The following is a 14,886-nucleotide window of genomic DNA, read 5'->3' as shown; positions in this document are numbered from 1 at the left end:
TTTTATATGAGCAACTGGGTGGGGAGGTGAAAAGTTTTAAAGGCAGTAGCAGTAAAAAAAGAAAAAAAGTAAAGTAAAACACAAGCAGGGTCCAGAGCCCACAAAATGCCACGCTATCATGCACTGGTGTTCAGCTACTGGGTCCTGGCCTGATCTGAGATGGGCCACAACAGCAGCACTGCCATCTTACCAACATATGCTTAAATATTAAGAGAGTCTCCAAACGCTTGTTTTGCATTGAAGTTGGGTCCTGGGTCTGCAAACAGTGGAATACTACTGTGCATATACTGGCATATACTGTACATGTGGCTTTTCTTGGAAGTGGCTGAGGCTACAGGGCAGGATTAAAGAGGCAAGCAGGAGGGCAGACAGACCCAGACACTACCCTGCACCTTCCCACAAATGTGGCAATCTCTCCTGCCTGTGTTACAGGTTGGTCACCCAAGACTGAAGACCAGGGGGCTCTCCAGATGTTCCTTTTCTCTGACCACTGGCCACGCCGGCTGGGGCTGATAGGAGTAACTAGCTGGTGTGTCACAGGTTCCCCCAACCACGACGTAAGGAGTCACGGTCACGAGAACCATTTCACTTTTAATTTTTTTCCAGACCTTTCCGGACTGCAAGCAAAATGATTCACATAGCAGAATGGCTCAGCAGTGAGCAACGTAGCAGCTTTCTTCATTGGCTCCAGAAGAAGCCCCCATTAACTACCATCCATTGTAAACTCTCTCTGCAAACCTGCAATGGGTAAAGAGCCAGGTTCAGAGATGCTCGTCTGAGACTGTACGTGGTGGGATCTAAAACTGAGCTCACTTGCCCAACTGGATGGTTTGAAGAGAAAATGCAGAAATGCATTCATTCTCATGTAATAGGAGGTTGAGAGAGAGAGAGAGGTGGAGCTGTACATCACCTGCATATTGAAGGCACTTAGTTCAAACCTTCATACAACTTTTCCCACTGGTTTCATGTAGCTGTTAAAATCAGGACAAGATGAGACACTCCAAAGGCTAATCAGAAGTCCTCTAGCTTCACTTTCTGGGTCTCTCCCTTCAGAAAGGACTGGCACCACCATTATCCTGGACTTTCCTGGTCCGTTCCTGGCATGACAACCCAGACGGACACGATACTCAACAATACTGAAATCTACTGACGAGGTCAAAGGAAGCTAACAGGGTTCCTGCCACTTCCTGCCATCAGGTCACCCACCAGGGTGACATCGTGCAAAATATTTAGAGCTATTTCACCAAGCAACAGGGTTGGGTGTGTGTGCGGGATCAACTCTTTAGGAGAGGTGATGGGATTCCCAGCCCTTGGCTTCCAGGAAATAAAGAGGTGGGGAGCTTCAGCGCAGTTTCCAGGTATACAAAACTCTACAGTTTACTTGGAAGGGTTGCCATTTTCCTCAAATCACAAGATGCACCCACCTTTCCTCCTCCCTCAGCAACGGCATTGTTCCAGGATTCAGTAATGGTGCAGGGTTGCTCACTGCAAGCTAAAAGGCCTTCTCCTGCATGTATTTGTGATCTTTTCAGTTTGCAGAGGGTACTTGCATTTCATTTGTAACTAGAAATTTATGAGCAACCCCATGTGGCCTAAAATTATGTGAGATGGATACACCTATCAATCTTTCCTCGTCCCCTGACAGGCTTCTCTAAACAGTTCGCTTGCCCCTTCAAGCTCCAGCCACCACCAAGGAGGAAGATTTGTCAACTGTTACAGCAGGTGCCCACCTCTGGACCAAAAAGCAGTAGGTAGATTGAGTGAGAGCAACAGGATTGTAGTTTCCTTGTCTCTCGTAGTGAAATAGAAGAGGTTTTGTAACCATGTTTGAACATTGGAGCTCTCTCCATTATGCCTTGAAGGAAAGATGCCTTCAGCTGTCAGGAAAGCCACTAAGAATGGGTCACTACCGGGGCCGGATTTAGGTTTGATGAGGCCCTAAGCTACTGAAGGTAACAGGGCCCTTTATATGTCCAGCTGTCCTTTGTCAACAACAAATTCTTGCTGTTTTTTGTGTTGAATATATGCTATATGGTAATTTATGGACCTAATAGGTATCCAAAGCCATTTGCACATAACAAAATATGTATTTTATCAAAATAATTGTTAACTCAAATACAATTAAGAAGAAGTATATTAATAGTGAAATACAATTAAGAAGAAGTATATTAATAGTGAAATAATTGCACAACACAAAACACTGTTGCTGTATGTAGATTTTATTTGATTTGTTTTTTATCTTATATTTTGGAAATATACATCCAGGTTTTTTCCCCTTTAATTTTTTGGGGCCCCCCAAGAGAGTGGGTCCCTAGTTTGTTTAGCTGATACATATATCTGGCAATGGTCACTGCCACACTCATAGACCCACTTGTGCTGCCAACCAGGCACCATAAACTTCCAACTTTCTGTTTAAACTTTGTGTGTATGTGAGAGTGCGAGAGACAGACAGACAGACAGACAGACAGAGAGAAGGACAACAGTTCTTGCTTCTTTCCCCTGACATGACCCACAGCCAGTCCAGGACTCTTTCCTTCATCAAAGTGCTTAGCAAAGAAGATGACGCTGTCAAGGGTGTAGGCCTGATAGGTGGGCCTCATAAAAAACAAAAACTTTCTACTTCCCTAGCATTCAAGGAATCCCATTTTCAGTGTTCCATTACAGACAGGATTTGGACCAGCTTAACCAAGAATCTGAACTAGCTAAGATATTGTGCATCTTCTGGATGCATAACATAAACTGCCGAGGAAAGAGAGCAGGTTTCACATTAGCATGTAGCTGCGGATATTAAAGAAACCTGGGGTACTAAACTAATAAGGAAACCAGCTGCAGCGACTCACCAGAACGTTACGATTTCCTTTCGTAAATTCTCTGAAGGCCTCCATGACTTGTTCCTTTGTCCTGGTCTTCTTGAAATCCCTGTTCACGGTGCCATCTTCCTTCTGCAAAAAGCAATGACGAAATCCAAGGCTATTACTCAGAAGAATGCATTTGTGTCAACAGACAGCTTTGCCGTTCATTAAACAGGATGTGGAATAACCTACAACAGGGCAAAGGTACAAGATGGCCATCGTTTAAATAACAGCCATGGGGTGGGGGTTGAATGACTTGCAGACTGTCCAGAGAAGACTTGAGATTGGTTTTATTTTGAGGGGTTGGGGGTATTTGCAACTTTTGAACACAATACATTATTCTTTCTTCAGCCGTGGAAATTACAGGAAGGGATCTGAATTGTCCAGTCCAGCCCTTTGTCCCACATGTCAACATGTGAAATGGTTTGCAAGTATAAAGATCTGTGCTACACAGAGGCTGATGATCAATTCATCTCAGGCATGAACCTTTCCCAGCACTACTAACCAAACTCCTTGAAATCCACAGGGTTTGCAAACACCTCTAAACATATAAATTAGCCCACATCTTTTAGTATTCTGCAAAGAGGAGACTACAGTAATTCAAAGCAGAATGGACTACCTTGGAAGGTTTCTAAGCAGAGGTTGGAATCTTTAGCTGTGATTCCTGCATTGCAGAGGTTTGGATTAATATCCCTTGGGGATCTTTCCCAACCCTACGATTCTATAAGCCAGCACAATTCAAGTACTAATTTGAGCAAGTCCATGTGGTTTGTTTGGGACGCGGGTGGTGCTGTGGGTAAAACCTCAGTGCCTAGGACTTGCCGATCGTATGGTCGGCGGTTCGAATCCCCACGGTGGAGTGAGCTCCCGTCGTTCAGTCCCAGCTCCTGCCTACCTAGCAGTTCAAAAGCACTCTTAAGTGCAAGTAGATAAATAGGTACCGCTTTATAGCGGGAAGGTAAACGGCGTTTCCGTGTGCTGCGCTGGTGCTGGCTCGCCACAGCAGCTTCGTCACGCTGGCCACGTGACCCAGAAGTGTCTCTGGACAGCGCTGGCCCCCGGCCTCTTAAGTGAGATGGGTGTGCAACCTTAGAGTCGGACACGACTGGCCCGTACGGGCAGGGGTAGGTACCTTTACCTTTACCTTTATGTGGTTTGTTTAGAATCAGACAGAATGAAGACACAGCACCCTTTTGCACCCATGGTTCTCATTTCAGCACATGTTCAGAACCTGACATCCATGAATGCATACTGTAGTGCCAGGGGACAATTTAACAACATGTTTTTTTTAAAACAACAACAACTTGTGCAGTGTGGAATCAGACAGCTATTTACTGCTTTGTGGCTGCTTTAAGACTTCCTGTCTGGCAGCCTAGCTGTATTGAGAGCTGGTATCTGAAGCCTCCAGCCACGGACTCAGCTGAAAGTCGCAAAAGGGTGCTATGTTTTCATTCCAATTCATTTCTCCTGCTTCCCCAGATATCCAAGCAGCTGTAAGAGTGTGGTAATGCCTGCGGCCTCCAGCCATGGGGTGAGCCATGCATCACCAAGCTCCCATAACTGCTCGGATATCCGGGGAATGCTGTAGGGCTAGAGGCTACAGGAAAACCGAGCCTCAAAACAAAACTGGCCACTTGCATCCAAACAGAACTTCTTAAGGCTTTTTCTTTTCTTTTTTCTTTTTTTCGGCTGGCACACAACCTTCTGCTTCTTCTGTTCACAAGTTTGCTCACTTCCATCGGCAAAGCAACCTGCCTAAAGAATAACTTTGCAACCTTACATAAACCAACGTGGCAAAGCTCCATGCATGCATAATATTTATTTATTGGCTGATAGCAATTAAAATGGCAGGCAGCAGGAACTATGGCAGGTGCCTTCTATCTTTGTCCACCTATCTGTATCTACTTAGGTTGTTCATACATAGGGAGGAGAAAGGGTTATGCCTCAATAAAGGGATTACAGGATTTTCATTTTTAAAAATTTAATTTATACACCATTTTATATAGTTAAAGTATATCTCTATTCAGTGTGCAAAAACTTGACTCACAGCTCTTTCTTCTCCCATGCACTCTCTACAATGTACATTCAAAGACTGCCATTTCAGCTTGACAGTGAAATATCTCGTTTGACCTTGGTGGAACTAGAACTTCATTACAATGCACTCTGCAAAACTGCTTAAACATCTCGTTTAGCTGCGGATTCAGTTGCAGTATATCAGGAATTCTATTGACAAAGGCAGAACTCCCGGCAAGCACCTTTCTCAGGAAATATTCCACCTATTATCTCTGTTATACACCGGATAGATTCGAAACCCTCACCTTGATTCCTTCAATCCTGAATCCGAGAGTCGCTGTAGAACTTATTGTTTCCCTCCACTGCATGTATCGGGGCTTGGTTACGGCACGCTGGGTGTTCTCCTCCTCAGTCGGAGCCTCCGGATCCACTTCAATCATCTTTTGATACATGTCCTTCCGTAAGCTTGGCTTCTTCCTGGCCTTTGTTAGTTCTTCCTCCAAGTAGGTTCTGCAGAGAGGACATTAAGTGTTACTCTCACCATCTTCGGAAACTTATCTATCACAGCCACCTGGGGGGGGGGCAAGTTTTCGGCCTCTCTCATATTTTGATCCTCTAGGATTTCCAGAAACCTCAAAGCGATGTCAGAAACCTTCCACGTACTGCTAGTTAATCTCCTACCAAGACACAGTGGTAGAAAATTGCAACTAACTAGGGCAAAACACCCTAGAAAGAGCAATATCTGGAATGGAAATACTGATACATGTGTCGATTTGAGCTAAGAACTTAAGAGCAGTCTCTGCCCTGGATCAGGCCAAAGGCTGATCTAGTGCACTGCTCAAACACTTTATATTCTGGAAACCAAACACATGTATTTAACAACGTTTATGGAAGGTGACCATGAATAAAGATCACAGCCCTCTCTTTCAAACAACATGTGGTAAGGCAACCATGAAAGGATAAAATAACTGCATGAGAAGGCCATAAATTATACAGGTGGGTAGTTCTCATGAGCAGTTTGCAATTCAGCATCCTTTCCAGATATAAGGGACACCTGGAATTGTGAATCACTCAGAGGGCATTAATTTGGCAGTATTAATATTGATCGCCATCCCCCATTATGATGATAAAAGTAATGAGTGAGCCACTCTGTGCATCCATTGCCTTCGTCAAATGCTGGGATCCTACTGATTTTTAATTCCATTTGTGATGGGGGGGGGAAAGGATTCAGAAAAGACACTTTTCCTAAGCATGTCTTCCCCATCTGGCCACTAGAGGTCTCTGCTTTCTATTAGTAACAGCCGCTTGAAATGGCACTGGCTGGGGCACTCTTGGGTCAGCAAAATTTATGCCAGTCACCCTGCAGCGCTTCCTCAAGTTACTTTTTTTGCTGCCCCAAACAAGCCTAAATGTTAAGTTCCTGGCTCCAATAACGTCTGCTGACTTAGTAGAGATAAGGCTGACTACAGATTTGTAGTCAGTAAATTTGGGAGCTGTCAGGGAACTGCCATCAGTGCCGGAGGGAGAGAGCAAAATCCAGAGAGATTCCAGAGAGCGTCCCGGGATTGGGAGAGGCAGCCCATCTTCTGGGGAAGAGAATCAGCATAGCACCAGTGGAGAAGGGGGGCAGATGGGGGAAGCGGCGAGGTGGTCCCATGACTCCTTGCCGGGGACCAGCGGGGAGAGTAGGGGTCCTCCGCTGCCTACGCCCTAGGAGGAGACTAGGCGTCAAAGAGCTTCTTTGCTGGAAGAAGTTTAAGAAATGCCCACTGACGGATTATGCCAGCGATTGAGGCAGCCACGGGTGAGTGGCTGTCCGGACAGAAAAGGTTCACTTAGGCAACCCAGCCAGGTGTTTGCACCGGCTTACGCACGAGCAACCCCTAGAACCATTACAGGAGCCAAACGCATATCCAGACTTTAATGCAAATCTGCTCCCAGCCATGAAAGTTACTAAGCACTTTGCAGCAGGTTTTGTGTCTCGGAAGAAGGGGAAGGCCGAACGGTTGCCTGTAGGCCTTCTGAACAAGAGGAGTGTCAGATATAAAACCATATTCCAAATGTTTCATACAAGCCAGAGAGGCGAGTGTGGTGGGCAGGGCTAGATTAAGACCCTAAGCACACAGGTTTTTTGGTGCCTCCATGTATATATCTAATTTAAAATATAAACAACAATAAACCATAAAATAAAATTGCATTTTTTGAAATGAAACAAAACCTGCAATAAGATAGAAAATAATGTGGTGGGGTTTTTTGTATACTTCCACCTTATATTTGAAAAAAACCTCTCCTTTTTCTAATTGCAAAGTCTTTGATCAGTTCCTCAAAACTAATCTTACATAACACATCTGTTTCTATACTTAGTAGAGATAAGGCATCCAAACCTGTCTTGTTGCATAGTTGTTCTGTTGGGTTTTTTAATATCTGAGAAAACTGAGAAAATGAACACTCAGCTGAGCAATTTGTGACTAATAATGTTAAAAACCCAGCAACCAATATTTGAAATAAAATTCCAAAGCTGACTCATTTCTTCTCAGCATTCCACGTGCCACACAACAGAGCTTATTCAGTATATACAACGAGAGGCTATATTTCTTTGAATACTAGCCAGAGTTATCACCAACAGGTGTAATCTCCAGTTCCAGATCACCCCCTCTTCCCTCCACAATATACCAAGTCACTGAACTTTGGCATAAACTGAAGTAGACCTTAATCCGTGAAATCTTATGTCATGGATTGGATAGGGAGCCTCTCAATCTAATTCTGTGGACTCTCCTAGGCCCTCCCCGTCCCCAGGTCACACCCCTCATTGACTCCATGCTCTCAACTGCTAGACTCTGCCCTTGACCAGTAATACTGCCTCATATTTGTCTGAATGGAGAATTGTGTGCATGTGAAGGCAGCCCTGTATAGGGAAGCTGTTAATGTTTGATGTTTTATTATATTTTTATATTTGGTAGAAGCCGTCCAAAGTGGCTGGGGCAACCCAGACAGATGGGTGGTGTATTATTATTATTATTATTATTATTATTATTATTATTGCCTCTGGCATCACCCATTTCCTGCCATAATAATCTTGTCTGACTCTTTGCTGCTGTTTGTATATTAAAAAGGTATCCTTTGTACCATTAATGAAGCATTTTGGCTCCAGTTTGAATTAGTCGGCCAAGGGTTCTCAGAAAGAATTCAAGTTTCTGTTCAGTTGCCACCAGTTTCAAAGTACTGTGCTAATACACTCTTGTATAGCAGACCTACAAGTTGCTTCTAGGTCAAACAAACTGTGAGGCAAAAATCTTCCGCTATCTCCTTGAACAAGGATGTACTTTTTTGGGGGTTAGAATGTTTTTCCATTTGTTCATGCAGTTAATTTGAACTTTGCTTTCCCTCAGCGCAAACAGATTCCAAGCCAAACAGAGCAAACAGCATTTTTCCTCACAACGAGTAAACTCACGATGACACCGGACAGTGAATTTCTTTATCCTGGAAAGGGGGCTGGGAAGAGGGTGGCTCAGTATCTAAACTGCCACTTCAGCTAAAGTTTCTTCAGATGTGTGGCTCACTGAAGACGTTTTCTTCACAGGTAAACATCAAGACTTTCATTTTAATCTCCCACACTTAAATTAATTTTTAATAAGAAGAAGGAGGAGGAGGAGGTGGAGGAGACCTCTTTTGCATTTTGTCATGGTCATGTTCAGGAGGAATTTGAGACTGAATGGCAGAATTATACATTTTAGTTTATGAAAATAACCTGACAGACATGATATAGCCCAGCTTATCAGGAATTCCCACAGCCAACCTGGTTTAAATAACCTTGGGTGAGGACTGCACAGTATTCACCCTCTGCTCCCAATTTACAGCTTACCCACATAACACTATTCAACTGAAAAGTACGGTCTTCTAAGGACATCTTTATTACTATACTCACTTCTGAGCCAAAAGGCCTAGAAGACAGAGGAAGCCCTGCCATTAGGGAAAGTTATTTTATTTATTACTTTTGTATTTTTACTGACAATTAGCGGGAGAGCTATTTGTGGGATTTTCTGCCTCAAATGCCAAAACAATATCGCGGTATCGTGCATTCTGACCTGGTGCGGAGACAGGGTGCCCTAAGCGGATCTGCCGTCAGGCGGCAAAATGCATTGGAACAGTCCTGCCTAAGCTTGGCTTAGTGGTCAGATCTGCACCATTTTTTAGGAAACATATGAAGTATGGGGGTTTGGTTTCAAAGTGATACAGCAATTTAAAACCAGCCTTTCTTTCTACCTTAAATCCATCCACCCAAATGGCTGGGAAAAGGCTTCACCCTTAGAGCCTAGCTAGGTATTATGGAGATGCATGGCTGCCGCCATCTTCCACGTAAATGCAGTAAAAGAAATGTGTGGCATGATGACCTCATGCTCAGCATTTTCCTGCCTCCCATGGGGGAGCAGAAAGGCATTAGGCACTGCAAGATGAAATCATGCTTCTGTTGTTACTGGATGAAGCTGGAGAAGAGGCAGGTGGTGCCCTTAGCTACCAAGGAAAACTGACCTGACTCCCATCTTGCAATCCATGACACAGGGAGAGTCAAAGTCAGCCAGGAGATCTTCCATCTGATTGTAACGCTCCCCATCTTTCACTATGTCCCCATGGTAGGCAGGAACATATGGCTTAAGGACATCATTCATCAAGCGGTCCAAGCAGCGCTGTTCAGACTCGCAGTGCTTCTTCAGTATCCTCCCATTAGCTGCAGCTTTGAAGCTACCTGAGAAACAGAACAAAAAGCAAAGGATAACATTGAGTTTTCCACTGGGTACAGAAAAGGCTTCACACAGAAAAGGTTTCACTTGTTCCCTGCCTCTAACAAAATGGTTAAGTGCAGTGGCGTCAAATAGTATTTCCAGGCACAACGCAGTCATGTTTACTTCAAAAAAGATCCTAGTTAGCAACTCCAGATCATTCAGGGGCACATGCATGTGCACATGTTCAAAAGGGTGTGGTGCTAGAAGATGCTCAGATATGCAAGTGCTAATACATAATGGAAAACTTTCAGGTTATCTTTAGTGTGCCCTTAAACATCAGGCTGAAAGGCTAGGCAACTGGAAAGCCTGGGAAACAGCAGGGAAGTCTGGTTCCTAGGTTAAAACTCTAGGTGAATTTCTCCATTCTAAAGCCAACTCAACAGTGGAATAAGCCTCCTTGAGGGTTTTCAAGGCAAGGTTGACAACCATCTGCCAGGGATATATAGTCAGGCTGTTCTAAATAAGAGAAGAGTGTTGGCCTGGACTGGATCCCAACAGATTTCAAACACTGTTCGTTTCGGAGCAAAGACTTGCTCTGGCAAGGACATCAGAGCATTTTGGTGGCAGAAGTTATGTGTCCTTTTTCTGTGGCTCAGACATTAGCATTCATCCTTGGGCCATCTATTACAGGTGCCACAGATTTCCCGAGGTTTGTACACACCCTAGCATTTGGCTCAAGCCACCCCCATAGAGACGACCTAGCGCAAGCACTTATGTTTCCATTTCCAGAAACAATTTGTGTTAAGGTAGCTAATTATCTTAAATCCACCAAGAGACTTCCGAAACACTTTCTCTTTATTAGGCGGGAGTTTCCCTTTGAGATTACACAGCACAACGTAAATCTTCTGTACCTGCGTGCCCTGCTAGCTGGATCCAAGGGTATTTCTTCTTGAAGGACATGACGAAAGGAGACCAGTGCACCATGTTCTTGATCTTCCGCCATGACTTGCTCTAGAAAGGGTGAAAAATAATTAAGTAGTTCATGCAAACTGTAATCCCAGTAATATCTGAGCTAGAGAAAGTGGTTAAATGTGAAAGGGGAAATACTGCTGAGGAACAAGCTGAGGCAGGACACTAAGTCTATGTTACAATAAGCAGCTATAAGCAGCTAAATAATCCAAGGATTGACCAATCATCTGTTGTGTGCCCCACCGTTGAAGATATGTACAGACGGTCAGCCTTTCATAGAATCATAGAATTGGAAGAGACCACAAGGGCCATCGAGTCCAACCCCCTGCCAAGCAGGAAACACCATCAGAGCACTCCTGACATATGGTTGTCAAGCCTCTGCTTAAATACCTCCAAAGAAGGAGACTCCACCACACTCCTTGGCAGCAAATTCCACTGTCGAACAGCTCTTACTGTCAGGAAGTTCTTCCTAATGTTTAGGTGGAATCTTCTTTCTTGTAGTTTGGATCCATTGCTCCGTGTCCGCTTCTCTGGAGCAGCAGAAAACAACCTTTCTCCCTCCTCTATGTGACATCCTTTTATATATTTGAACATGGCTATCATATCACCCCTTAACCTCCTCTTCTCCAGGCTAAACATGCCCAGCTCCCTTAGCCGTTCCTCATAAGGCATCGTTTCCAGGCCTTTGACCATTTTGGTTGCCCTCCTCTGGACACGTTCCAGTTTGTCAGTGTCCTTCTTGAACTGTGGTGCCCAGAACTGGACACAGTACTCCAGGTGAGGTCTGACCAGAGCAGAATACAGTGGCACTATTACTTCCCTTGATCTAGATGCTATACTCCTATTGATGCAGCCCAGAATTGCATGGGCTTTTTTAGCTGCCGCGTCACACTGTTGGCTCATGTCAAGTTTGTGGTCAACCAAGACTCCTAGATCCTTTTCACATGTACTGCTCTCAAGCCAGGTGTCACCCATCTTGTATTTGTGCCTCTCATTTTTTTTTTGCCCATTTTTTTTGCAATACTTTACATTTCTCCCTGTTAAAATTTCAGAAATGTGTTATATACATACACACTCATTCAACTTCCTGTTCCTGTGTGAATGTACAGAGATGAGAGAGATGAGAGAGAGAACAGCTTGCTTCAAAAAGAAAAGGACACCGTCCTATTAATACAATAAGGGGGGGGGGAGGAACACTTAAGAGTGTTCACCTCTTCCTCTTCAGGCAAGAACTGAATTACTGTGCACACGCCCTTGAGAAATTCTCTGCCCTTTTGTATTTGACATTTGTTTTTGACATGTCCCTGAATCCAGGAACCTATTTTTGTTCTCCTGAGAAAGACATCTGCTTTCGCCATTAGTTCTGAATGTCACTTTGACCAGAGGAAGTACTACCCACAATGATAACAATTTCACCTTTGATTGTGTCTCTCATGTGTGCACATGAGCCCAATTTGGGGTACGGCGGGGTGGGGGGAGGCAGAATAGGGCTATGCGCTGCATGAAGAAGTACTTTCTTTTATCTGCCTCAAATCTTTCAATATCACCTTCATTGGATGTCCACAAGTTCGAATGCTATTGGACAGGGAGAAAAAGCATTTCCTTGGTAACAGAAAACAGGAATAAAATAAAATAAAGTTTTAAATTATACTCCTGTGATTGGGGATGACGACTATCAGATAGACAGTGAAAGAGACATATAGTTCAAACTTGGAAGGATAAAAAATACCCACCATTCATTTCTCAAGAGGCTGAACATCTTACTGCCCTTGCTACATTTGAACATATATCTTGTAATCATCAATCAATCTCTTCTGGATATCTATTTGGACATATGGACTCTGCATGTTTGAATTAGGATTGATGGATTATTCTTACTGTTAGTGTGAGCTGACGTCGTTTCTTTCTTTTTTCTTTCTGTTATATTTGCAACAAAACATATATTTAAAAAGAAACTAGACAGTCTTAATATTAACAAAAGTTGCAATTAATTTTAGGTGGTGTGTAACGGTTCCTTGCAACCATAAAAGGTGCATGCCCAAGATATTTTTAACTGATTAGCTTTTTCTGTCCTAATTTTAGCAAGATGAAGAGTAAAAGGGCAGATTTCTCCCCCCCCCCCTTTAAACAGAGATGTTGAGTTAAAGGTTACAAGTATGAAATCATGGGATGGTAATAACTGGAAATTAAGATTGCAATCCTATACTGCACAGACTTAGCTGGGCGTAAAGCTCGCTTCAGGGGAGTCTCCTCTTACGGGCAAAGTGGAACATAGCCCTGCCATGATTCTGTCCCCCACAAACCCCCCAGACCCACAGTTCAGTCTTTCTCCTGTCACTCACAACCATATTTATACATTTTCAGGCCTATGACAGCCCAGCCTAAGCCAATCAAAACCATGTATTCTTCCTATGGATGTTGCTCTTTCGGCATCTGAATAGTTCATTCGCTCCCTAGCTTGTTGCAGTGTGAGTGAGAAAGAGAGGGGAAGAGGGGAAGCAATTCAATTTTATCTCATTTTTTTGGCCACATTGCAGAGGACAGAGAAGAACTCTCCACAGGTTTCCCTGGTTTTAATTTAATCTCTGGAGCGACATGCATAGTTCAATCCTATTAATTTGCACCATAACACTCACTTTTTTCCTCCTAGAAAGTAAGGGGAAATGTCTGTGCGTGTTATGGAGGGAATGCCTACGGGTGGCATGCCTACGGATTTTCCTCCTCTAAAAACTACGTGCGTGTTATGGTTGGGTGCGTGTTATAGAGCGAAAAATACGGTACTTGGAAGTCGGTCCCACAGTTATTCAAAGTTTTTTTTAAAAACCAACCAACTACGTAGGGTCAGGTACCAAGTTAGCAAAGTTTACAGAAGGAAAGTTTTCCATCCCCTCTCCTCCTGCCACAACCACCTGTGCCCCTGGAAAAGCGTCTCCCTGGAGTCACGAGACTCCACACAACAATTTGGAGTGCTCTTGGCAAAGAAGAGGAGAATCACCCAAAATTTGCCCAGTTCTGAGCAACTCTATCCTTCTCCATCAGCCCACATTATTTAGGAGGGGCTGTTTGGAGCAAAGGAGGGAGGAGGAGGAGGAGTTTGGACTTGATATCCCACTTTATCACTACCCTAAGGAGTCTCAAAGCGGCTAACAATCTCCTTTCCCTTCCTCCCCCACAACAAGCACTCTGTGAGGTGAGCGAGGCTGAGAGACTTCAGAGAAGTGTGACTAGCCCAAGGTCACCCAGCAGCTGCATGTGAGGAGTGGAGACGCAAACCCGGTTCACCAGATTACGAGTTGACTGCTCTTAACCACTACACCACACTGGCTACACTACACTCACACTGGGAGAAGAGGGCAGGCTATTTTTTCCTTCTGTGAGCTTTCTTAAGTGAACTTACTTCAGAACCCAAGCCGTTTAGACTCAAGGAGCAAATAATATTGAATCAAAGGGCATTATCTATGCATGTGTCACAACCTTCCACAGGACCTTGCAGTCTCCTGGTCCTTGTGCACATGGGACCACCTGAAATGTGCCCATAAACATTTAGGAGTAGCGATGGCAGGACCAGGGGAGATCAGCCTAGCAATGGGGTTCTTTTACAGAACCAAACTGGCAACTTGTCAGCAGCCTCTCCTTTCCCTCTACCAAGTCCAGGTTTAGTCAAAAGTTGCAGCCTTGCCAAATTGCTGTCAAATGTTTCTGAAGGCATCTGCCTAGACCAACATGTGTGTTTCCAAGAAGACTGCCAGGAGCACTGTACTTTGGCTCTTTTGTTCTATGCTGGCAGAGAGCACAGTTGGATTCCCCTTTTGCTTTTTTGTTTTGTTTTGTTATTTAAGCAGCCCTTTGCTTTGACTGATGTAAAAAAAAAAAAAAATTCTCAAAGGAGAGTCTCCAAGGGAATTTGGGCTTCACATCAATAAGACTCAACTTGCCCAGCAGAGGAATCCTCCTACAAAAACACAAACATAAGTCACTCAGTCCCAGGATAAAAGTGACTGCCAGAGCAGTAACTGTTCTGGAGCCAAGGTTTTGTTTCCTCGGTGGTTAGCAATCATATAGCAAGAGAAAACCTTGAAGCACTTCAAAGCCAGACTGAAATGAAGCAAAGCTACGTCAAGGATAGTACACAAACCATCACGGTACGTTTCCTAAACAATATTGTAAGCAGACTCCTTGCAAAACCAGCCCTTCCCATTCGAAGTTAATAATGCCCCAATGATGAGTTAAGAGTCCTAGTGATACCTATGTTGGGAAACTCTACAAACTATGTTGTCAGGGAACTGCCATCGGAACTAGAGGAGGAGGCGAGGCTCCACAGCGATGCTGGA

At 44.0% G+C, this 14,886-nt stretch overlaps 1 protein-coding gene across 1 annotated transcript in view; it reads right to left on the bottom strand.

Moving 5' to 3' along the window:
• ITPKB (inositol-trisphosphate 3-kinase B) overlaps positions 1–14,886 on the bottom strand; it is an 82,966-nt gene that overhangs the window by 4,330 nt on the left and 63,750 nt on the right. Inside the window, exons 3-6 of the mRNA XM_083604486.1 lie at positions 10,498–10,597; positions 9,396–9,609; positions 5,171–5,375; positions 2,841–2,942 (exon numbers count right to left, since the gene is read on the bottom strand). Coding sequence (XP_083460612.1) covers positions 2,841–2,942; positions 5,171–5,375; positions 9,396–9,609; positions 10,498–10,597 — 621 coding nt within the window. The remainder of the gene's footprint in view (positions 1–2,840; positions 2,943–5,170; positions 5,376–9,395; positions 9,610–10,497; positions 10,598–14,886) is intronic.

This window comes from Podarcis filfolensis, assembly GCF_964270895.1.
Source record: "Podarcis filfolensis genome assembly, chromosome: 3".
In the NCBI taxonomy this organism is placed as follows: Eukaryota; Metazoa; Chordata; class Lepidosauria; order Squamata; family Lacertidae; genus Podarcis; species Podarcis filfolensis.
This window is presented reverse-complemented; position numbering and strand designations above follow the sequence as displayed.